This window comes from Papio anubis, chromosome 13 (assembly GCF_008728515.1).
Source record: "Papio anubis isolate 15944 chromosome 13, Panubis1.0, whole genome shotgun sequence".
Taxonomy (NCBI): Eukaryota; Metazoa; Chordata; class Mammalia; order Primates; family Cercopithecidae; genus Papio; species Papio anubis.
In genome coordinates, this window is record NC_044988.1 from 74,877,355 (window position 1) to 74,901,484 (window position 24,130).

Genomic DNA, 24,130 nt, shown 5'->3' on the forward strand with positions numbered 1-24,130 from the left:
TACATCTCACACATCTATGTGATATTTGCTTTAAGGTTTAAGTTTTTAGAAACAAGATTGTTTTATAATGTGTGTCATCAAAGACACTTCATAGTCATTTGACATGATTTGTTTTGAGTTTTTAGTCCCATGGTTTTCTTGACTTAAGGGCACTTATGAGGGAGTTGTATTAGATGATATTTAAGAAAACTTCTATTTTTAATTGTTTATAATTCTTTAATAGAATTATTTTAGAATTTCAAGCAATATTAACCAATAGCAATGCCTATAAGGATAATCGTAATCATTTATTTACTTTTGAAAGAATTGGAATGAAATGATTAGAAAGATCATAGGAGACCCAGGAGTCCTTAATAATATTAAGGTATATGTTTTATTTCTTCAAAACAATGCTATAGCAATGAATTAAGAGCACATACATGGTAAACACTTAGAAATAATCATTTGGCAGTGTGTTGAAAATTGAAGCTGCTACTGCTTTTTTTTTTCCACATGGCCAATCAGGTAGTCTCTGTTGAGAGCTATTAGGTTCTACAAATTATTCGTCAAGAAAAATATATTGGTTAAGCAAAAGAATTAAATATTTTTTGCATATCTTAACAGCCCCCTCTATCACTAGAGATTAATGATTAAACATTCTCATCAGCAAGTTAGTATTATTAAAGCTAATGGTTTATTCAGAAACTAAAATATATCATGAAAGTTTTTGAAAAAGCTGAGAGTGCTCAGACAGTAAAAATAGATACATAGATAGATAGAAGGTTCAGGTGACTGCTCAAACAAAGTCATTTAGTTTGAGATTTAATTTTTAAAAATAATTTTGGTAAAGCACCTTAAGTCTAATCCTGGGAAATAAAATCCATTCTGTAGCCCCAGCCACTCGAGAGGCCAAGGCAGGAGGGTCATGTGAGCCAGGAGTTTGCGTACAGCCTGGGCAATATAGTGAGGCTCTGTCTCTTTAAAAAAAAAAAAAAAAAATCCTTGTTACAAATATAATTTTTTATAATAACTAATTTTTTCCAAACCTAAATTTTGTTAAAAAAAAATTTAATCTTCTTTTTAGGATGGTATCGACAATGCAACATTATTCCTTATAGCAAAGATGTCGACCTAGGAATTTTTATACAAGATTACAAATCTGATATTATTTTAGCATTTCAGGATGCAGGACTTCCGCTCAAACACAAATTTGGGAAGGTCAGTAACAAAAGTCGGCTTCATTTCATAAATAACATATCTCAATTGTAAAGTTTATATTAAGCAACTCAGATATGGGTAAGAATGCTACATACATAATTTTATCACTCAGTATTGACTAGAATGAGTTCAGCAGAAGCCTGTTACCACCTGTAATTTCTGCAGTATCTAGGCAAAAGCAAGAAAATCTGGCTTTCTATTGGGTTGGTGCAAAAGTAATTGTGTTTTTTGCCATTACTTTTGCAGCAACTAACAATAATGAGAAAAGAAGGATCTTGAACTCTAATAGGTGAATGTATTGCTATTATATTAGGCAACAATGTAATATAAAATCAATATAATATATAATATACAATTAATATAATAAGTAAAAATCCCACCCACCGTACCTGAAGTTACATTGTTTCTCATGAGTCATTTAATTTATGGATGTCATTATCAACATAAAATATCCCATTGATTGCTAAGGGATAGAAATATAGAATCATTTCAAATAAGTACTTCAATTTCTTGTTTATCTTATATGTCCTAGGCTATAGCAGTTTGCTCAGACGTCAACCAGGGATAGGTCATTGTGGCCTAGATGAAATCTCCCTCTAGACAATTTGATTCCTATGCCCTAAGCCCATGATCTCTTGCAATCATCTTGTTCTTAATTTGCTTGTCCCCTCGGAGGTGTTATCCTACAAGCAAGTAAAAATATGTTTAGTCACCAGAAAATTATTTTTTCCATCATAAATAATTATTTTATTTCACTAAAAAATATAAATAAAATATTTTACTGAGGTCAAAGTCAAGTAATAGAGCTCTAGTTATTCAGCAAACATTTACCAAACATTCACTATAAGTATGGCACTGTCCTCTGCACCTGGGACACAAAGATGAATAAATGATAGTTCTTACCCTTGAGAAGCTCACTGTCTAATTGAGAGGGGGAAAGACTGCATAAATAATTATTCAGTGATGAGTGCAGTGGCAGACATATGTACCAAGTCCAATGGGAACGTGATTATTTGTATGATAAGTTTTCTTTAGGGAAATATTCTCAGAATTATTTACATTTTTTACCTTGACTTTTATTTTTTTCTTTTTTCCATGTGTGTAGTATAATGATCTAAACTATTTATGTATGTGGCTATGAGGAATACCACTTAAGTACTTATTGATTGATTGTTATGAGAGACTTATTTCCTGATAGTTTTATTTGGTTATTAAAGGAAATAATATTTCTTTGGTTCTTTTCCTTTTTTAGTCAGAAATCTGCTCTGGAATAGGATGTTCCTATTTTTTTCTGCAGTGATAATTACCATAAATCATTTACTCTGAGTTATCATCAATTGTAAGAAACAACATTATTTTAGATGCAGTTAAGAAATTAAATGATATGTTACTGATGCATCCCAATTTCAGAGGTGCTTTAACTTGAAAAAATGTGCATCTTAGAATGAATAATCTACATATGTAAAACTTAAGAGTCTGTTTCTTTATTTTTCTTTTTAAAAAAAGGTTTTCGAAAATGTATTTCCTTTGTTTCAGTGTGTGAAGGTTTTCATCTTCCCCATAGGTAGAAGACAGCTTGGAACTATCCTTCCAGGGAAAAGACGATGTAAAACTTGACATTTTTTTCTTCTATGAAGAAACTGATCACATGTGGAACGGAGGCACTCAGGCCAAAACAGGAAAAAAATTCAAGTATGAATCAAATAAGTACTTATAAAGGCACTACAGAAATAATTTCAGGAGGTAGAAATAAAGAAGTAACTGAAAATGAAAAGAAAACCAAAAACCTTTTTCAGGACTCCATTATTAGCTAACACTTTTCATACCCATAGAGTCCAGTTATGCCTGTGAAGTGAAAATACCTAGAAGGACGGTTTGTGAGGAGGAAGTGTCCCTGGGTTTGTCAGTCCAAGTTGATGATACAGCTGGTCTATTCTCAGTTCTGAGAGAGAGAATGAGAATGGGAACCTGAAGAGCATGGGTTTTTGAGTCAGGCTGACCTGGGAAAACTTAGCTCCACCCTAATTTGTGGCCTTCAGCTTTTTTGAACAGTGATCATTTTATCTATTACATTGAGTAATTCTACTGTGTGTCAGTCACTATTCTGAACATTTTACATATATTAACCCATCTAATCCTCATAACAACCTTCAGAGGTAGATATTCTGAAGCCAGTGTGATTGCTGTTGAATCTCAGCTCTTTATTTTACCAGCTATATTACTTTGAGCAAGTTATTTAACCACTCTGCCTAAGTTTCCTCAGCTGTAAAATGGAAGTTATAGTAGAAATTGCTATATAGAGTGGTTTTAAGGATTAAAAGAATTAATACACAAAAAGAGCTTTGAGGAGTGTCAGGATGTCCTGGGTGCTAAGTAATTATTACCTGCTGTTACTAATACAACTATAGTGGTAATAGTAGTAGTAGTAGTAGTAGTAGTAGTAGTAGTAGTAGTAGTAGTAGTAGTAGCAGCAGCAGTAGAGAAAACTATTTCTCTTCTTAGTCTCATCAGAAGTTTACAGATTAGAGACCTATATAATCATCTCAATATTAAACTGTTATGTCTATTCTTAGAGAACTTCTATGACAGTGTCACCTTTTTTCTAAGAAAAGTAATTTCTAGAGCCAGTATTAGAATCCTGTTATTCTTAAATTTCTTTCTAAGGCTTGAATTTTTTCTCTCACTGACATGATCCGAAACCTGCAAACCTCAAAAGAACTGTTCATTTCCAACTACTACATTTCTGGAGAGAAAAAGCTTCTTTCATTCTGCTTTAACAGCTCTTTATAGTAGCAGTGTTTGGGAAGTGTGAAGCGTTCTGATTATTTAACAAGAGAAATGAGCAGTGATAGAACTGTCTGGACAGATGGTGTGAGTCCCAGATTTTCTATCATATTACTGTGACCTTAAAAGGCAGAGAAAAGAACAGGAGATGGCTGAGTAGAGTAGTTTCTTTGGAAGATTCCCCCAGCCATATGCCATTTTTATTCTTTTCAGCACTATTTACTTTAAGAAAATGTAGTATTTTTAACACTACTATTCCTTGAGGATGAAGAAAAAATGTTTAAAGCTAGTCAAAGGGTCTTTTTAATGGATTTTAAATATTTGAATAGATTATATATTACATAGTTAAAATATTCAAAGAATGTAAAGGATATGTGTGATATCCATTCTCCCTCCTCTGCCCCTCCTTTTCCTGTTTCTAGTTGCCCTTTCCAGAGATAAACATAATTACTCATTTCTTATGTATCCTTTCAGAGACAAACATATGCTTGTATACATATAGTATTTATGTTCATCTCTCCCCCTTTACGCAAATAGTATTATAGTATATTACACACTGTCTGTATGTTCTTTTCCTCACATATCTACATATCTTGGAAAATGTTCCAAATGAGTATGTATAGAAATAGCTGCATTTTATTCCATTGTATGGCAATACCATAATTTATTCAACCCATTCCCTATTGATGAATATTTAGGCTATTTCCAGTAGTTTGCTGTGACCCTTAGTTCTGTTCTGCGATCACGATCTCTGTTCATATGTCTTTATGCACACGTGTAAAACCCTGTGTAGGATAAAGTATTAGACTCAAATTTTGGGGCTAAAGGGAATATAAGCATATTTCAATTTTGATAGATATTGCCAAATTGCCCTCCAAAGATGTTTCCCCAATTTATATTCTCAACAACATAGTTTGAGAATATGGGTTTTTTTTTTTAAAGTGCACCATCTATAAAGAGAGTTAAATTTGCTCAATATTTGCCACTAATCAGTAACTAATCAATTATTTGTAATCAGTAACTAAATCTACCATATACCAAATATAGTTGGGAGCACATTAGAATTACTATTGAAACTAATCAGTGTAATGTATCATCTCACCTTCTCCAAAGGTCTTTTTGTCTCTATAATAACCTATTTTTTATTTTATATATAGTTCATTCTGAGAAAAGCTTAATAATGTAGAATGCTTACTATTTTTTGAAAGGCAGAAGAGGAACTCAAGAAGGAAGAAAAAAGATTTTCTTCTAAACTACTCTGCAGGCCTACCAAATAATATCTTTGGTCCGAAGATTTAAAAATATATTAATAGTAATAATAAAGATATCGCTACCAGGATATCTGCTGGCTATCAGGCACTATGATAAGTAGCTCATATATATATATATATGTTTTCTGGTTAATCCTCATACTATCCCTGTGGGTTCAGTATTCTCACCTCCAGTTAGACATTAGGAAACTAAAGCTCAGAGTGAAGTAACTTACTTGAGGCTTTTGGCTGTTAATGGCAAGACCAAGATTTAATGCCAGACCTGTTTGACCCTTAAGCCTAAATGCTTTCTTCTTAGAGTTAATAGGTTAAGTGAATGAGTACATCTAATGCATTTAGAACAGTATCTGGCACATTGTAAGTATTGTGTAAGTAGTAGCTACTGTCAGTACTGTATTATTATGACTATTACCGTTACTATTATTACCACACTGCACTGGCATAAGGTATAGTACCTTCAGCACAGTGGTAAATTGGATTAGTAATTTTCTAGGCAGGCATTTTCTTCCCCCATCTCATGATACTCATTCTGTCTTTAGTTCTCGGTCTTTTCACTTCTTTATAAGGAAGCCCTTCTTTTACCTGAAATCCAAATTCCATTTAAAAATATTGACTGGATTCTTTATTCTGTTTTTCTCCAGCATCCAAATCTGCCAGTAATGAAAGTGATGAATATAATAACTATGCCTCCAGAATGTGAAGTTTTTATTCCTCAACTTCACATTTCCTAAAGATGCTGCCTAGATTTATTTGGTTTTTCTTTCTTTCCCATTTTGAATCAACTGGAATGGGTAGAAACCAGAAGTTTGAAAGGTAATAATAATAGTTAACTGTATTGAATACTTACTGTGAGCCAAGCACTATGCCAAGCTTTTATATGTGTTATCTTATTTAATCCTCACAATAAGTTTATAAAGGAGTTTTTATCATAATCACCTTTATTTTATGGATGAGCAAATTAAGGCAGACCTGGGTCAGACCTAGGTGTATGTGACTTCAGAGCCCATGTTCTTACCAGTACACTATGTAATGTCACCATGATCTCTATCATGTTGTTAATACCCCCTCCATGAAAACATTATCAGGGTAATATAGCTACTGCTACATCCTCTAATAGGAAATCTACTCCTTGGGCTAGTAGTGGGTTCCTTATACCTTCTGATAGTTGCAGCTTCTGCTTATTGGATAGATCTTCAGAAAATTCAGAGTCATCCTCTGTGAACCACACTCCCATCCAAGTGTAGATCCTATGTAATTTATCACTTCATTTCTGTAAAGTGTATTTACTAACTGCTATGTGCTAAGGATACTGATGTGACTCTTAGTTTCTGCTCTTAAGGATCTCATGATCTAGGCCATGAAGCATGTTAAAGTACTCTGATAGCAGTACTGTAATCAAATATGTATAATCTATAGTGTTTTTGTTTGTTTGTTTATTTGTTTGTTTTGAGATGGAGTCTCACTCTGTCGCACAGGCTGGAGTGCACTGGCGCGATCTGGGGTCACTGCAAGCTCCGCCTCCTGGGTTCACGCCATTCTCCTGCCCCAGCCTCCCGAGTAGCTGGGACTACAGGCGCCTGCCACCATGCCCAGCGAATTTTTTGTATTTTTAGTAGAGACGGGATTTCACTGTGTTAGCCAGGATGGTCTCGATCTCCTGACCTCGTGATCCAGCCGCCTCGGCCTCCCAAAGTGCTGGGATTACAGGCGTGAGCCACCGCGCCCGGCCTAATCTATAGTTGAAGTACCGAATCAGCCATATCTAGAAACAATGGCAAAGAAGTGTGGCTTAAAAGTAGAGAAATTTGTTAGGTAGACTTAGGAGAAATGTGGGAAAAGTCCTAAAAATAGATTTATTTAACTATTTTTAAATTAGTTTATTTCTATTTTTTAATTTAAAAAATTCTGTGGGCATCTGTATACATAAAGTAAAAACTTTATTAAGGGGTTGTTTCCTTCAATAGATACCCAAAGGTAGAATTATTAAGTCAAAAGATATGAGCCTTTTAAAGAGTTTTGATACATATTACCAGGTTGCATTCCTAAAAAGTTATACAAATTTTTATACAGTCACCAACATAAATGAGCATGCTTAGTTTGCTATATCATACTGAGTCTTGCATTGTACTCACAGTCATTCATGACTCCCCTGATAGTTTCTTTGAGTAACTTTTTTTTCCACTTTCTTTTTATTATCGCAAGGTATCTTCTATCATAAAACCAGGTCAGTCATTAGTAGCAAGTTACCAACAATTATTAACTTTCTGGCCAGGCACAGTGGCTCATGCCTTTAATCCCAGCACTTTGGGAGGCCAAAATGAGAGAATTGCTTGAGCCCAGGAGTTTGAGACCAGCGTGGGCAACAAAATAAACCCTGGCTTTATATAAAAAATTTTTTAAAATTACCCAGGCATGGTGGCATGTGCCTGTGGTCCCAACTACATGGGAAGCTGAGATGGGAGGATTGCCTGAGCCCAGGAAATCTAGGCTGTAGTGAGCCACATTTGCACCACCGTACTCCAGCCTAGGTGACAGAGCAAAACCAGAAAAAAAAAAAAAAAGGAAAGAAAAAAAGGATCATTTCTTTTAACTATTCCTAACATCAACTGCTTTTAGTATACATCTAACCCCCTCCCTGTCATCGCAGTCTCCCTTTCAAAATCCAACTTTAAAATATTACAGTGCATTTTGAATGTCTTATTATAGGTGTTTGTTAGACACTTATTGTGTAGAGACTTTTATATTTAAGCTTTATACAAATGTGATTTTAGCTGAGTGAGCCCAGAAATTAGAAGACCTGAATTCAAATCTGAGTTCTATTTTTTTTGTGTCATATAACCTTCCGAGCTTCAGATTTCTCCTCTGTAAAATGGGAATAACACTGTGTACTTCACAGGGTATAATACTTAGATTAAATAATGTGTAGTTACCCGATTCAGTGCTTGGCATATAATAGATTCACAGCTGTTTGCTAATTCTAAATTAGGCAGGCAGAGCATAGAAGTCTCATTAGGAAGATTCTTTGCTAGGTAGCAATTAGAAAAAAAAATCACATAGTGAATTAAAGCCTACCAAATGTTACAAAGATGAATATAAACTTGTATTACATATAACTGCAGAGAGATATAGTTTATAGGAAAAAAACGTGTAAAGAGTACTGATATTATGGAAGTTTTCTCTGAAAGTGAGGGTTGAGTCAGCACAATTTGAATGAATATTGTTGAATGGGGAATTGCTCTTAAGTTAGATTTGGTTGCCTCTAGGAAAAGAGACTTAGGGCCATGTAAAGATGATATTGGGCAATGTTGGTAAACTGGTTAACTGCCAGAAGGTCTTGTTGTTTGGTGGGGTTTTTGACTGGATGTAATAAAGAATCTCTCTCATAAGGCTTTTGGTGGAGAATGTAGTAAGACATAAGTCCTATTGAGGAATATTGTTCCTCAATATTCCAGCATGGAAAGCTGGTGTAGTGAGGAAGACTTGGGTGGTTGAGGACCTATGCTAAACAGGAGGTGACTGGAAGAAATGGTGAAAGGACTTAGCACCATGCCCGGCTATGAACAGGGGGAGTCCAAGAAAACTAAGTGTCCAAAATAACATATAAGTTTATAATCTTAGAACTAGAGAAAAATTAGGAAATAGTGGATTATTATGTTTTTAATTGAAGTGTAACATACATACAGAAAGCTATACAAAGCAAATGTATACCTCCAAGAATTATCAAATGAACAAATGTGTGACCAGCACCCCAGTAAAAAGAAAAAAATAGGTGTTTGTCAGCACCCCAGAAACCCACATCATTTTCCCTCACGATCATAGCTTCTGTTTCCCACAAGGTAACAGCGATGCTAACTTCTGATATTACAGTTTAGTTTTACCTGATTTTTTATTTGATACAAAATAAATGATATGTTGCTGGCTTCTTTTCATTCAACATTGTATTTATGAGAACCATCCATATTTTTGCATGTTGTAGCTCTTCAGTCATTTTCTTTGCTGTGTAGTAGTTAATTGTATGAATATATCACAAATATTTATTAAGTCCACTAACCCAAATATTAGTTGGATATTTGAGCTGTTATTTGGGGCTATTACAGATGATGCTGTAGTGAACATTTCTGTACGTGTCTTTTAGTGCCCTGGTACATATTTATCTTAGTTTGCTCAGGCTGCCATAACAAAATACCATAAACTGGGTGGCTCATAAATAACAGAAATTTATTTCTCAGGGTTGTGAATGATGGGAAGTCCAAGGTAAAGGTACCAGCATCGTCAGGTTCTGGTGAAGGCCCTCCTCCTGGTTGCAGACTGCTAACTTCTCACATGGTGAAAGGAGTAAGCAAGCTCCCTTGGGCCTCTTTTATAAAGGTTCCATTCATGAGCGTTTCACCCTCATGACCTAATCACCTCCCAAAGGTCTTACCTCTTAATACCGTCACCTCGGAGGTTTGGATTCAGCATATGAATTTTGAGGAGACATCAACATTCAAACCACAGCAATGTTTTTCTATTGGATTTACACATACAGTGTGGGATTGCTTGGTCATCGAGTATTCATATGTTCAATTTCAACACATTGTTTACAAATAGTTTTCTAAAGTGATTCCGAGTTACATTCCAGTATGTTATAGATCTTTCCATTGTCCCACATTTGTACCAACACTTGGCATTGTCAGACTTCTTAATTTGTAACCATTTTGGTAGGTGTGTAGTGTTACCACATTTTAGTTCAGATTTCCATTTCCCTGACTTAATGAAGGCAAGTTCATGTTTACTGACCATTTGGATATCCTCTTTTGTGAGTTACCTGCTGAGTGTCTTGTCAGGTTTTTTTTGTCTATTTGAGTTTTTTGTCTTTTTCTTACTTGGAAATATCTTCTCCCAATTTGTGCCTTTCTTCTTTCTTCTTTTTTTTTTTTTGAGACAGAGTTGTCACCTAGGCTGGAGTGCAGTGGTGCAATCTCAGCTCACTGCAACCTCCATCTCCCAGGTTCAAGCAGTTCTCGTGCCTCAGCCTCCCGAGTAGCTGGAATTACAGGCACTTTCCATCACACCTGGCTATTTTTATATTTTTAGTTGAGATAGGGTTTCACCATGTTGCCCAGGCTGGTCTCAAACCCCTGACCTCAAGTGCCTCCTCGGCCTCCTAAAGTGATTGGATTACAGGCATGAGCTGCTGTGCCAGCCCTTCTTTACTCTCTTAATAGTGATTTTTGGTCAATAAAAAGTTATTTTAATGTAGTTCAGTTTATCTATTATGGCTAGTAGTATCATGTCCTGTTTAAGAAATCTTTCCCTATCTCAAGATAATGAAGCTATTCCTCTTATAAAACTACCTTCTAGAAACTTTATTGTTCTATATGTAATATGAAGTAAAGATCAACTTTAGACTCTATACTTTATTTGGATTCACTGGCTTTTCTACTAATGTGCTTTTTCTGTTCTAAGATCTAATCCAGGATACCACATTGCATTTAGACACTCTACCTTTTGAAACTTTTTTTTGGTCCAAGATTTTAAGCTTGTCACTGGTAATACTAGATTATCATACATCATCGCATGTCCTAGTTCTACTCATTCAAGGGCCTTGTGTTGCTCTCTGTTTGAACTAGCTTCTTGGTACCTCTGTCTGGAAATAATCTTCTCTTCCTCTGCATTTCTATAGATTTTCTTTTTCTTTACCTCTCTCATGCTTTATTGGAGTACTTTTGCTAATTTGTCTGTTCTTTCTACGTGATAGATAAAATCAGGCCTGGTACATGTTTGGCTAAGTGAGACCTGAGCCCTACATGAAACTAAGTCAGATCCTCTAAGTGTAGTCTACACTGTTTTGTTAGGATGATAGGGTGACACTAGGTTGATGACTTGATCCAACCTAACACCGTTGGAGAATTAAAACCATAGAGTTAAGTTAGGCTAGTTGTTTTCAATCATTCTGCTTCACAAGAAGTTAAAGACTAGAGGTAGTTGTTGAATCCTCACTCATTGTCTGTCTCAGCTTCACAGATTGATACTGTGCTCCTACAGTTGTAACTCCAAGAAACACATTTGTCTTTTTAGTACTTACAGCTGTGAAGCTAAAGGCAAATTTGAATAATTTCTTTAAATGAGTGTATTTAAAACATTGACTTTTCTAAGAATGATCTCATATTTTCTGCTCTGTTTGTGCCTTTATATTTTACAACATACAGATTATGTCTTAGGTCTCCTTAATTATACCTCCAAACCTCTAGTAAGTAGCAGGTGCAAAATTGAGGAGTTGAGGAAAGAACTTTGAATGCATGTTATATGGGAATTGTATACTTATACAATATGTAGAAGTGGCAGTTATTTATATAGCAAGCTTTGTTTATTTTTTTTAAGAGAAGATTGCTTCCAGATGAATAAACAGCAAATCTTTCATTTATGTGAAGTAAATTATATTTTTTAAAACTGTCATATAGTTTGCTGTTTGAACATAATTTTATAAGATATTATATAGGTTAGTATTCTAAGAGAAATAAAAGCATGTTTTCAGTAAAAGACTTGTACAACAAATGTTTATAGCAGTCTCACTCGTACTAGCAAGAAATGGAAGCAACCCAAATGCCCATCTTCTGGTGACTAGTTATAAAATTATAATACATTCAAACAATGGACTAGCACTGAGCAATGAATAGCAATGAAATACTGATAAATGCAGTAACATGGATGAATTTCTAAAACATGATGCTAAGTGAAAGAAGTCAGATAGGAAGAGTATATACTAAGTATTTGCTGTTATTTGAAATTGCACAGGAAAAACCAATCAAGAGTGTAATAAGCTTAGTGGTTGCCTAGGGCCAGGGTGGGTTGATTGCTTGACTGCCAAGGGGCACAGGGAACTTTGGACGGGGGCTTGGTAGAAATGTTCTATATCTTGATTATTGTGGTTACACAGGTATACACATTTGTCAAAACTCGTCACTTAAGATGGATGTTTTTCATTACAGTTAAGTTACACTTCAAAAGCAGTTACCTCAAAAGAAGTTACCTTAAAAGTTTAAGACTGGGCACAGTAACCCATCAGCATTTGGGGAAGACCCGGTGAGAGGATCACTTGAGCCCAGGAGTTCAAGATAAGCCTGGGCAACATAGGGAGACCCCATCTCTACAAAAAAAGTAAAAACTAAACTTAAAAAAGGTTAAAATGATAAAAAACGGTTTGTGACTTAGAAGACTGATGCTAAGAGAAAAAGGGTCTGAGATCACATGTTGAAACTGAGGGATATATGGGACCAAAAGCAATGAATTTGATCAGGGCAGACCTAATTGCAATGATAAACTTTGAGAATTTCACATATGATTAAACAAATTGAGTAATCTGATAGTAAAAAAGCCTTTTGTATTGAGTATGAAAATTGAAATTATAATTTAATTCTTTTAAAAATTATCCATTATATACAAGGAGAAATCCTGTAAAAACTGTCTGAAGGAAAGCAAGCACAACTGGAGTCTAACTGGTTGTTGAAGCGCTATAGATCTAGTTTTGGGAAGTTATGCAGTTGTCTAGAGCTATAGAGTTTTTGGAAGTTACGTAATTACGTCCCAAGACTTTGTCCTCTGGCATTGAGGAAAACTTTAGTACTTGTTTTATATTGATAGTTTTTAATGTAGTCATTATGTATATACATTCAGGTGTTAAATTATATCAGTCCTTACAGGGTTTAATTTGTCTACTCCTTCTCCTTGATAAAATAAATGTTTTCTTCTTTCTCCTGTGGCACAGATGAGTACTAGTTTGTCACTGGGGCAGTGGTCTTATGGGGATTGCATAGTAAAGTTAATAATAGGATAAATGGAATCATTCAATGTACAGTCGAAGTCAGTAGGAACATGAGGTTTAAGAGGTAGAATTTTACTTTATAAAACATGTATATTCCTTACCCCCCATATATAATATGTTAAAAGTTTAGGACGGGGGTGGAGAATGGGGTTAATGAAGATGTCAGAGAGGCTGTAACCCAGCATAGGCTCTGAAAAGCGTGTTAGCAATTCCTCACACTCCTTTTGCTTTTGTTAACTATGGTGGGATTGTGCCAAGTTTAGTAAAAGAGATGGTTAAAGAAGATACTGGGCAGCATACTGTAACCTTGGTTTTCAAGAGTTGAGTCTGATTCTTAGATGACTATTTAAGGAAAGCATTGGTGGTAATGACTTATAATTAATATGACACAGTCACTGTCCCTTTGCCACACTTCCTTTGCTCCAAACACAAAGCACTGATGAATATATCTAAAAGACAGAGGTGAGCTAAAAAAAATAGAGTAAATGATGAAAAGCGATATTTAAAGATAATTTACAAATTAAAGACTGACAAGGAGGATAAATAATAAATCCAAGATACTTCTTAAGGAAACCAATATCAAAACAGAAAAATTTTACAGGATACCAGAGAAAATGGGTTGCTCACAAATGAGTAGCAAGTATACCTTAGCAACAATAGAAGTCAGAAGATAATGCAGTAACATCTTCCAAAAGCTGAGGAGAAATATTTGTCAACTTAGAATGTTATGTGTAATTAAAACTAACATTGAAGAATGACATCAGAGTAGAGACATTTACTGATCTACACTTAGGGACATATGAAAGAACCCAGAAGGAAGACATGATATATATGAAATGATGGTGAACAGAAAAATGCATTAAAAGGTCAGTGAATTTGTTAACCATTGCCTATAAAAAATAATGGCAATTATTATATTAAAAAGAGAAAGGAAGCCAGGCACAGAAAGACAAACATCACATATTCTCATTTATATGTGGAATCTAAAAGCAATTTGAACTCATGCATATAGCGAGTAGAAGGATGAGGCTGGGCACAGTGGCCCATACCTGTAATCCCACCACTTTAGAAGACCGAGGTGGCCAGATCACTTGAGGCCAGGAATTCAAGACCAGCTTGGCCAACATTGTGAAACCCCATCTCTAATCTAAGTACAAAAATTAACCAGGGATGGTGGCACATGCCTGTAATCCCAGCTACTTGGGAGGCTGAGGCATGAGAATCACTTGAACCCAGGAGTCAGAGGTTGCAGTGAGCTGAGATCACACCACTGCACTCCAGCCTGAGCAACAGGCAAGACTCTATCCCCCTGCCCCCCCCAAAAAGGGGAGGCGCAGTGGCTCACACCTGTGATCCCAGCACTTTGGGAAGCCGAGGCAGGCAGATCACCTGAGGTCAGGAGTTCGAGACCAGCCTGGCCAACATGGTGAAACCCCATCTCCACTAAAAATAAGTAAAAAATTAGCCAGGTGTGGTGGCACACACTTGTAGTCCCAGCTACTTGGGAGGCTGAGGCAGGAAAATTGCTTGAACCTGGGAGGCAGAAATTGCAGTGAGCCAAGATCACACCACTGCACTCCAGCCTAGGCAACAGGGTGACACTCCGTCTCAAAAGAAAAGAGAGAGAGAGAGAGAGAGTAGAAGGATGGTTACCAGAGGCTGAGAAGGGGTGTGGGGGGAAGGTGGGGATGGTTGATGGGTGCAAAAAGAAAATAGTTATAAAGAATGAGTAAGACTGACTATTTGATAGCACAAAAGGGTGACTATAGTTATAATAACTTATTTGTATATTTTAAAATGACTACAAGAGTATAATTGATTGTAACACAAAGGATAAATGCTTGAGAGGATGGATGCCCCATTCTCCATTATGTGATTATTATACATTGCATGCCTGTATCAAAACAGTTCATATATTCCATAAATATATACACTTACTATGTACCTGCAAAAATTAGAAATCAAAAAAAGAGAAAGGTCAGAAAACTCTTAACATAATAAGCTGGGGAAGAGGTGATATATCAGTGTTTAAGGAGTGAAGTATACTCAGTTTCATGTTTAGAAAGCGGGTAGAGATTCTGCAAAAATTTACTTTTTAATAGAGAATGTTATAGTGAAGTAATTATGTTTTAGAATAAACAGTCACTAGGATAGAAATATTACCTAAAACTTCCAAACAAACAGAACAAAAGGGAATATATAAACTTTATCAATCCAAGTGAATGTTTCAGATGTGGAGGAGGGGGTCAAAGAAAAAGAATGGTAAATTGAAACTGTGAAAATAATCATACTATGTTGACATTAGTCAACACTGTTAACAGTACTTACTATGTCTTAAACACTGTTCCGGGCACTTTACATTTATTTATTCATTCTGTACTAACATCTCTCTGAGGTGTAGGTACTATTATTATCCTCATTTTAGAAATGACAAAATTAAGGCTAAAAAAGATTGATGAGGTCATACAATTAATAATTGATGAAGCCAGGACTTGAGCCCAGGCAGGCTGACTCTAGAGTTCAAAATAAGTTAAATATACAGTTTATCACAATAAATATAAATAAATACTAACCTAACCTATAAAACAACAAAGATTATCAAATGAGAAAGCAAAATTTAGGTATATAATGCTTGCAAGAGGCACATTCCAAGCAAAGTCACACGGAAAGGTTGAAAATAGGTGCCACAGAGCACCATGGCACACATATACCTATGTTTGAAACCTGCACATCCTGCACATGTACTCCAGAACTTGGAGGGGGCGGTGGGAAGTGGGAGGACCAAAAAAGAGAGAGAGAGAGAGAAGTTGAATTCCAGGTGGATCCCATTCCTTTAAAAGGTCACCACCACTCGACTGCCAAGCTGAGCTCTAAAACTGGTATTATAATAGTATCAGACAGAATAGAATTTTAGAGGGGAAACATTAAAGGATTAGAAGGCTCGTTACAGAATCTCTCAAAGAAACAGTGTACCAAGAATAAATAATATTTGTGAGTTTACATGACTAACAATATGGCCTTTAAAAATACAAATTAAAAAACTGATGAAATTCTAATGAACATTTAACATGTCCACAACTGCGATGGGAGATCTTATATGCTTTTATTTTTTTAAACTGCCAAAGACCAGGCATAGTGGCTCATGCCTGTCATCCTAGCACTTTGGGAAGCTGAGGTGGGAGGGTTACTTGAAGCCAGAAGTTTGATACCAGCCTGGGCAACATAGTAAGACCTCATTTCTACAGAAAACATTTTTTTAAAAATTAGCTGGGCATTGCGGCATGCACCTGTAGTCCCAGCTACTCAGCATGCTGAAGTGGGAGGTTCACTTGAGCCTAGGAGCTTGAAGTTATAATGAACTATAATTGCACACTGTACTTCAGCCTGGCTGACAGAGCAAAACCCTGTCTCAAAATAAAACTGCTGGTTTAAGCAAAGAAGAAATTAGTAAAAATATTGAAGATCTGAACAAAATTAACAGGCTTGATCTATTTGACATATATAAAGTCTTCATCCAGTAAGTGGTGAATACATTTTCTTGTCAGCTATAAACAGAGCATTTACAAAAGTTGATTATATGCTAGATCATAAAGGCAATTTTAAGAAGTTTCAAGGCCTTAATAAGATTTTTCTTGTGTATGTATAATTCTCCATATTAATGGATTAAAGGAAAAAAAAACTACATAGTTATTTCAGTAGATAGCATTTATGACCACGATGGAATTAAATTAGAAATTGGCAATTAAAAGACATCTTTAAAATGTGTGAAAACTTTAAAACATCCTCCTTAATAACTCATGAATTAAAAAGGAAATCATAATACAAATTATAAAATATTTAGGACTTAAAGATGATGGATGTACTACATGTTAAAAATTATAGGCTGAGGCCGGGCACGGTGGCTCATGCCTGTAATCCCAGCGCTTTGGGAGGCAAAGGTGGGCAAATCATAAGGCCAGGAGTCTAAGACCAGCCTAGCTAACATGGCAAAACCCCATCTCTACTAAAAATAAAAAAATTAGCAGGGTGTGATGGCACGTACCTGTAATCCCAGCTACTCGGGAGGCTGAGGCACAAGAATGGCTCAAGCCCGGGAAGCAGAGGTTGCAGTGAGCCGAGATTGAGCCATTACACTCCAGCCTGGGCGACAGAGGGAAACTCTGTCTCAAAAATAAAAAACAAAACATTATAGGCTCTAGTTTAGGGGTAGAAATAAGTGTATTGCCTTAAAAACATTAAGTATGAAAAAGTAGATTTAAAAACAAGCATTCAGCTGAAATAAAAGGACAACAGAGTCAACTTAAGGAAAGTGAAGGAAGGAAGCCAAGAAAAGAAATTAATGAAATAGAAAATAAACATGATCAAAGACCAACAAATCCAAATGTTGACTTTTAAAAAATTAATTTAAAGACTAGTAAAATAGCAAGATTGATTAAGAAAAAATAAAAATCTGGGATGGTTGGCTTTAGTTTATACTCAGCTGTGTTATATTAACTCTCTCAAAACAAAATGCAGTAGATAAGTAGGTCAATAAATGTGATCATTAGTTAAAATGTGAAAATGATAAAATTTTCTAGAAAAATAAATACCAAAATCAACTCAAAAAGATCTAGATAACCTATACTCATTCAACAAATTGAATTAGTAATCACAAATCCTCCTTTCTCCCTCTTTTCCCTACCAGAAGACACTAAAACCTAGAAGGTTTGCTGCAAAGTTTTACTGTGCCTCCACAGAGCAGATTATCCCTGTATTGTATAGCTTATTTCAGGCAATAGAAAAAGAAAAAACTAAGTAACTATTTTATGAGAGTGATGCAAAAGTGGACATGGACAATACCAAAAAAAAATTTTTAAGGGAAATTACTGTCTCAGTGAATACAGTGAAAAAACACTAAATGAATAGAATTTTGTAGTGTGTACCTATTAGTGTAATTCTCTGTGTTATAGATTAAAGGAACAACAACACTATGATTGTTTTAATAGGTAATATTAAAAGTTTTTGATAAATTTTATAATTAACCCAAAGGAGAGAGACCTTTTATCAAATTTGGATTAAAAGGAATCTGGGCTGGGCATGGTGGCTCATATCTGTAATCTCACAGGCCGGTGGATCACTTGAGGTCAGGAGGTCGAGACCAGACTGGCCAACATGATAATACCCTGAGTCTACTAAAAACAGAAAAATTAGACAGGTGTGGTGGTGCACGCCTGTACTCCCAGCTACTCCGGAGGCTGAGGCAGGAGAATTGCTTGAACCCGAGAGGTGGAGGTTGCAGTGAGCTGAGGTCGCACCACTGCACTCCTGGGTAACAAAGCGAGACTTGGTCTCCAGAAAAAAAAAAAAAGGAATCTGAAATTTCTTTAACCTAATAAAGAGAATATAACAAAAAACTAGAGTGAGCAATCATGTTTAACGATAAAACTTTAGAAGCCTTTCCATTAAAATCAGAAAAACATTAGGAATGTGTGCTAGCCCTGCTTCTATTAAACAATATGCTAGAGGGCTTAGGCACTGGAATAATATGAGAAGAAATTAAAAGTCAAAAGAAGAGAAAAAATTGGTAGTGAGAATAAACCATTTATGTTTTGCAGGAAATTCTTATCCAGAAATGGCTCTAGTGCCCCAACTCTGGAGTTAATGTCAAACTTAAGTTCAAAAAAGTCAGGTTCAGTTATAGTTGATGTTGTCTCTATCTCTCTGAGCCTAGTAATAATAAAACACTGTTGGTTCTGGGATGGTGGAAGAACTTCGTTTTCATTTAGCAGTTATGTCCATAGGTTGTACTTAAACTGATTGTAATTAAACTGATGAAATTATCCAACTACCACCAAGTAGTTGTATAGATTTTAAGGATATCTGTGAGGGAAAAAAATGGTCTATTCCAACTATTTAACTACTGTTTTATGTAAAAATAATATGAAATAAAAGTGGTATGAAATAGAAAATGGATGGAGGGATTTTTTTTTGTGGTAATAAGATCTCTTAAACTTACATTCTGATTTAGGGTTGCCTTAGTCTGCATTTAAACCTGTTTACATGTTGGATCCAATCCCAGGGCCTTAAAGTACAAACCGCTTAGCTGAACTTAATCTTAACTTTAAAAGTCAAGGTAACATTGCAGACCCATGGTGTATTTTAGTCTTAGTCATTATTTACTGGTAGCCTGGATAGGGTACATGGCATGTGCTGTTCTGCGTCATTCACCCCCCTTCACTTCCTCTTCACAATCCTATTTTATAATCAGTTTTTACATTTTATTGTTTGCTTATCTTTCTTCTTCTCCTAGGAAGCTGGGATTTTCTTTTTGCTGAATGGATTGAAAAATAATTGGGGAAAAGAAAACCACAAAGAGTTTAGAGAGGTTTCAGTTTTAAGTACAAAAATTAACATTTGAGTTAAATTGTCTTTGAATAATTTTCACATTGTTTATATATTTAAAATGTTTTGGCTTTGCTCATAAATTCTTCATTGTTCAAAACATTGCTTTTGTAAAATTTGTAGTATTCCCTTTCACCTTATCTATCCTGTATCTATTATTATATTTCCCTCTTTCAGCTCTTTGATGAGACTACAAAGAATAATACTTAGAGAAGTTTCCTGGCCTGTATTACAAGATAGAACATGATTTCTGCCTCAATTCAACTTCAGTGTGTCAACTTGATAGGATAAGACAGGCGGACATTCTGCTAACCAGCATCTGATTAGAGAGGGTGGAGGCTGGTGATGGATTGTTATGTGTGATGACAAAATAAGCAATTCCGTGAACATGAGTGTGCAGAGTAAAATTGGGACCAGCAGATGGTGGGGCTAAGCTGTATCTTACTTCTCAGCTATGAGATTTTCTGTGGCCGCCTTTTCACAGTAGCCAGCTGGAATTGTCCATTAACTGGGTTTGAGTAAAAGGGAGTTGTTGCTTTCTTTAGAATTTGTTCAGCCTCTCCTTTTCATGTATGGCTTTATGTTCATTTGGTGGTAAAACACGATAATCAAAGGCAGAATATATCAGAACTGACCTTTTCTTGGAGAACATCCCAGTTAGATCCCATTTCCACAATATGATTACACTTTGAAATCTGGCTTTTCCCTGTTCTTTCTTTAATCCTCTGATATTTTAAATTCCTGTAATCTCTGCTATTGCCACTTTAAACCTCATTACTGAAAGTTCTTCCCACATTGAAACATTTCTCAGGAAAAAAAATGCAGAATATAGAGTAGAGCTATAATATAAACTTAAACAGACCTGCTAGTTTTAGCTTTCTTTTCTAGGATACATAATTTAGTTTACTTGATCCAAAGTACCTTTCAGAAACATGTTTTGGTTTAATTTCTGTTTTTTTTTTTTTTTTTTTTTTGAGACAGGGTCTCACTTTGTCACCCAGGCTGGAGTGCGGTGGCATGATCTCGGCTCACTGCAACCTCCACCTCCAGGGTTCAAGTGGTTCTCCTGCCTCAGCCTCCTGAGTAGCTGGGACAACAGAAGTGCGCCACCACACCCAGCTAATTTCTTTGTATTTTTAGTAGAGATGGGGTTTCGTCATGTTGGCCGGCTGGTCTCGAACTTCTGGCCTCAAGTGATCCACCCGCCTCAGCCTCCCAAAGAGCTGGGATTACAGGCAGGAGCCACCACGCCCGGCCTGGTTTAATTTCTGAAACTTACCTACTAATTGTCTTAGTCCTGCAATAAATATAGTTAAAATCATTATAACTAGTATTCTTTGGGCTGGTTTAAAGACATTCCTTAGCATTTGAGATGAAAGGTAGAAACCACAGGTAGGATCATGTAAGCTATGGAACCAAAGGAGAAGCCTGGAAATGCAGCTTGGAGTCCTGCTTACTCTGTATCGTTGGGAAATCCAGATTGTGAAAGAAAAGAAAATGATCGTTTCGTCCATCTTTTGACAACTTTTTGCTTTGATACTTCTTTCCTCTACAGTTCCAACAGAAAGCCCAAGGCTGACTTTGATTGCCTGCCTTGGGTACGTTCCCATCCGTGCCTCAATCATTAACTTACTGGCCTGAGTCTTTTACCGATCTCTGGAGCTTAGTGATAGGGTCAGCCTCTCCTCAATCCTATGGACTTGGAACAAGGAAGGAAAATTGGAGAAGAGGAAAGGGATTCTGGACAGTCAAAAACAATTGAATAGCCACTCTATTCCCAAAGCTGTTTAATGGGAAAGCACTGTCCTTCAGCCAATAATGCACTAGCAGCTAGATTCCTTAGCTAGACCTTCCACTGTTGAAGCCTAATCCCTCCGTTTTGCTGCAGGTACCTGTTTCCCAAGTTTACATTGTGCTGGACTGAGTTTGTAGACATGAAGGTCCATGTGCCCTGTGAAACTCTCGAATACATTGAAGCCAACTATGGTAAGACCTGGAAGATTCCTGTAAAGACATGGGACTGGAAGCGCTCTCCTCCCAATGTGCAACCCAATGGAATCTGGCCTATTTCTGAGTGGGATGAGGTTGTCCGTTACTGAGATAATAGGTTGAAATGGGAGAATTCCTCTTGGAAAAAAAGGTAGATAACTGTTAAAAAGATATCACTTAATGGTGGGAAACCAAAGAAAAAGTGGACAAGTGTGAAGACATGGTATGTCCTAACTCCAGAGCCATCTGATATAATTCTTCATTTAGCACTGAGGAATCTTTTTCTTTTTGAGATGAGTCTCGCCGTCACCCAGGCTGGAGTGCTGTGGCCGGACCTCGCTCACTGCAAAGCTCCCGGCCCCGGTTTACGCCATTCTCCTGCCTCAGCCTCCGGAGTAGCTGGGACTACAGGCGCCCGCCACCACGCCCGGCTAATTTTTTGTATTTTTAGTAGAGACAGGGTTTCACCGTGTTAGCCCGGATGGTCTTGATCTCCTGACCTCATGATCCGCCCGTCTCGGCCTCCCAAAGTGCTGGGATTACAGGCTTGAGCCACCGCGCCCGGCCAGCACTGAGGAATTTTCATGTGCCACATACAATGCTAGGTTACAGTGGAGAAACCTAGATGAATGAGACAAATACCTGCTTCTTTTATTCCTCCCTTTGGTAAACAACTCAATTTTTCCTCTGAGGGAACCCTCCCCTACCCTTTGAAGAGTTCAAGTTCTGTAAAGGTTTTAAAAATGTTAAGTAATGTTTGCACTGGAGGATGAGCTCACCAGGCAAAGCAAAGGAAGGATATACTAGTCAAAAAGAATAACCCATTCCTGTTCTGGGCGTTTAAGCTGGTATGTTAGTGCTACTTTTAAGATTGTGGAGTCTGAGTTAATATTCAAGTGATCAGACTTTGAGTGGCATCAAGAAAAGATGATTATCAGGTTCATTTTTCAACTAATCTTATGTGGAATTGAATTAGAGAACAAGGCATTACTCTTTTAGGGAAGGTGAGAGCTAATTTATATCAGAGCTTTTATTACTTGTCAGGATAAGTAAATTTCTATACCTGTACTGCTTTCATATTTGAAGTGAGAAGAAAGTTTATGCTTGTATAATGCTTAAATTTCGATCCATTGTGAGAATATTTTCACTGACATCTGATGGCACTTGTTGACAAATCATTCAAGTGAGACCATGCTACTAGACATGATTTTGAAAGAGTCCATGATTTCACAAAACTCATTTTTATTTTGTTCTCAGTCACTCTGTTAGGTAAAAATATGAGGAATTCATGTACATTTTATATTTTCTGAATTTATAATCCTTGCACTCCCAATTTTAATGACAATAAAATATTAACATAATTGTTTTAATGTACTCTAATTTTTAAAACATACTTTTTATTATCTTCATTCATCAATTACAGCTTCATTAATTTTTGGTCTATATACCAATTTAAGTGGCATGTAAACCTACCTGTTTCTTCTCCTCTTCCTATATATCGATCTCCAAAATGGAAGCTAAATGGTGGACTTGGCAACTATTCACCCTACCTCAGGTCATAGAATTTGTAAAGTTTGTGTTCATCCCTAGTTTTTCAGTCTGTTGAATGTCGATGGGGCAAGAACTCAGACTTCTACTTTATCAAGTACCACACACTCTGGAACCCTTCAGTTTCCTTTTCCCCTCAAGATGTCTGAGTCAGATGGGATGCTGTTTACCCCATCTCTTCACCAGTCACTTGAATGATATATTCTAAGTGAGAGGTAAAGGAAAATGTAGGCACAATAAACACTGCTATTTTTCTCTTTGTCTGGGAAAGGAAGCTGAATCTTGTATCTTACCTATGCTATTTAGGACTACTTCCTGGAGCTTGGCAGATTTTCCTCTGAAACCAGAGAACAATAGGAGTCTCAAAAATGGAAACCTGAACATCTGAGGGAATGGGCTGATAGACTTTCCCAAAAACAAATTAGGGAAAGTAACTTACAACCACCCCATTCCAAATTTTTAAAGCAACATGAAAACTTTCTTTGATAAATGATAACCAACAGTCTTCCTGACTTAAGTTGCATTCTCAGTGCAGAATTATTGGGTTTTTCTTAAATAACATGAGCAGGTTTCTGGGGACCTTTAAGATTATCAGCAGACTCGTCCCAAAATGGTTCATCATCATCATCATCATCATCATCATCATCATGTTTTCTCTTTGCTGGAAAATCAGCCTATAGAGTACATTCCCAAATTCTAAATAGCTGATCCTACATTCATTTTTCATGCTCAAACATAATATAACAAATAATAACAGTATTTTTGGGCAAAATCCACCCTACTTGATGAGAACCATTTGCTTGTGCTCAGTATCTGGAAATGCATACACTACACATTTCTGCCCATTTCAAATTGGGACTCCCGTTCTTTGCCAGGAGATCTTACCCATCCGTTTACAGATTAATGTTTTATCCTTTCCTGGAGTACAAAGTCTTAGAGTGTCTGAAATCTAAGACATCTTGGCCCCATTGACACAGGGTCTATATTCTTCCCTACATAGACCGCTGGCTGCTCAAATACTTGTCTTCTGGTTTCACAGGCTTCAGCTCATGGATTCTGCCCTAACTTCGGGTAACAAAAGCCTTCCCCTAGAATGTGAAGGCCAGACGTACCTCTGATTCTGATTCATCCATACTTCATCTTATGTTTTTTAACA

The 24,130-nt window shown here is 36.3% G+C and overlaps 2 protein-coding genes across 6 annotated transcripts in view; both read left to right on the forward strand.

Annotated features, from left to right (window-relative positions):
• The window catches only part of FKTN (fukutin), a 64,729-nt gene extending 43,107 nt beyond the window's left edge, over positions 1 to 21,622 (forward strand). The window contains exons 10-12 of one of the 5 annotated variants that reach the window (XM_031654377.1): positions 1,064 to 1,197; positions 2,762 to 2,889; positions 21,326 to 21,622. In XM_031654377.1, coding sequence (XP_031510237.1) covers positions 1,064 to 1,197; positions 2,762 to 2,889; positions 21,326 to 21,536 — 473 coding nt within the window. In that variant the 3' untranslated portion in view covers positions 21,537 to 21,622. Of the gene's footprint in view, positions 1 to 1,063; positions 1,198 to 2,761; positions 2,890 to 3,913; positions 5,168 to 5,189; positions 5,369 to 19,614; positions 20,413 to 21,325 lie in introns of those variants that run through there. The other 4 variants (XM_031654376.1, XM_031654379.1, XM_031654378.1 and 1 more) reach the window with 4 other exon arrangements.
• Positions 21,340 to 24,130, forward strand: part of TAL2 (TAL bHLH transcription factor 2) — a 29,738-nt gene continuing 26,947 nt past the window's right edge. Inside the window, exon 1 of the mRNA XM_021927302.2 lies at positions 21,340 to 21,423. The gene's annotated coding sequence lies outside the window, so the exon portion shown is untranslated. The remainder of the gene's footprint in view (positions 21,424 to 24,130) is intronic.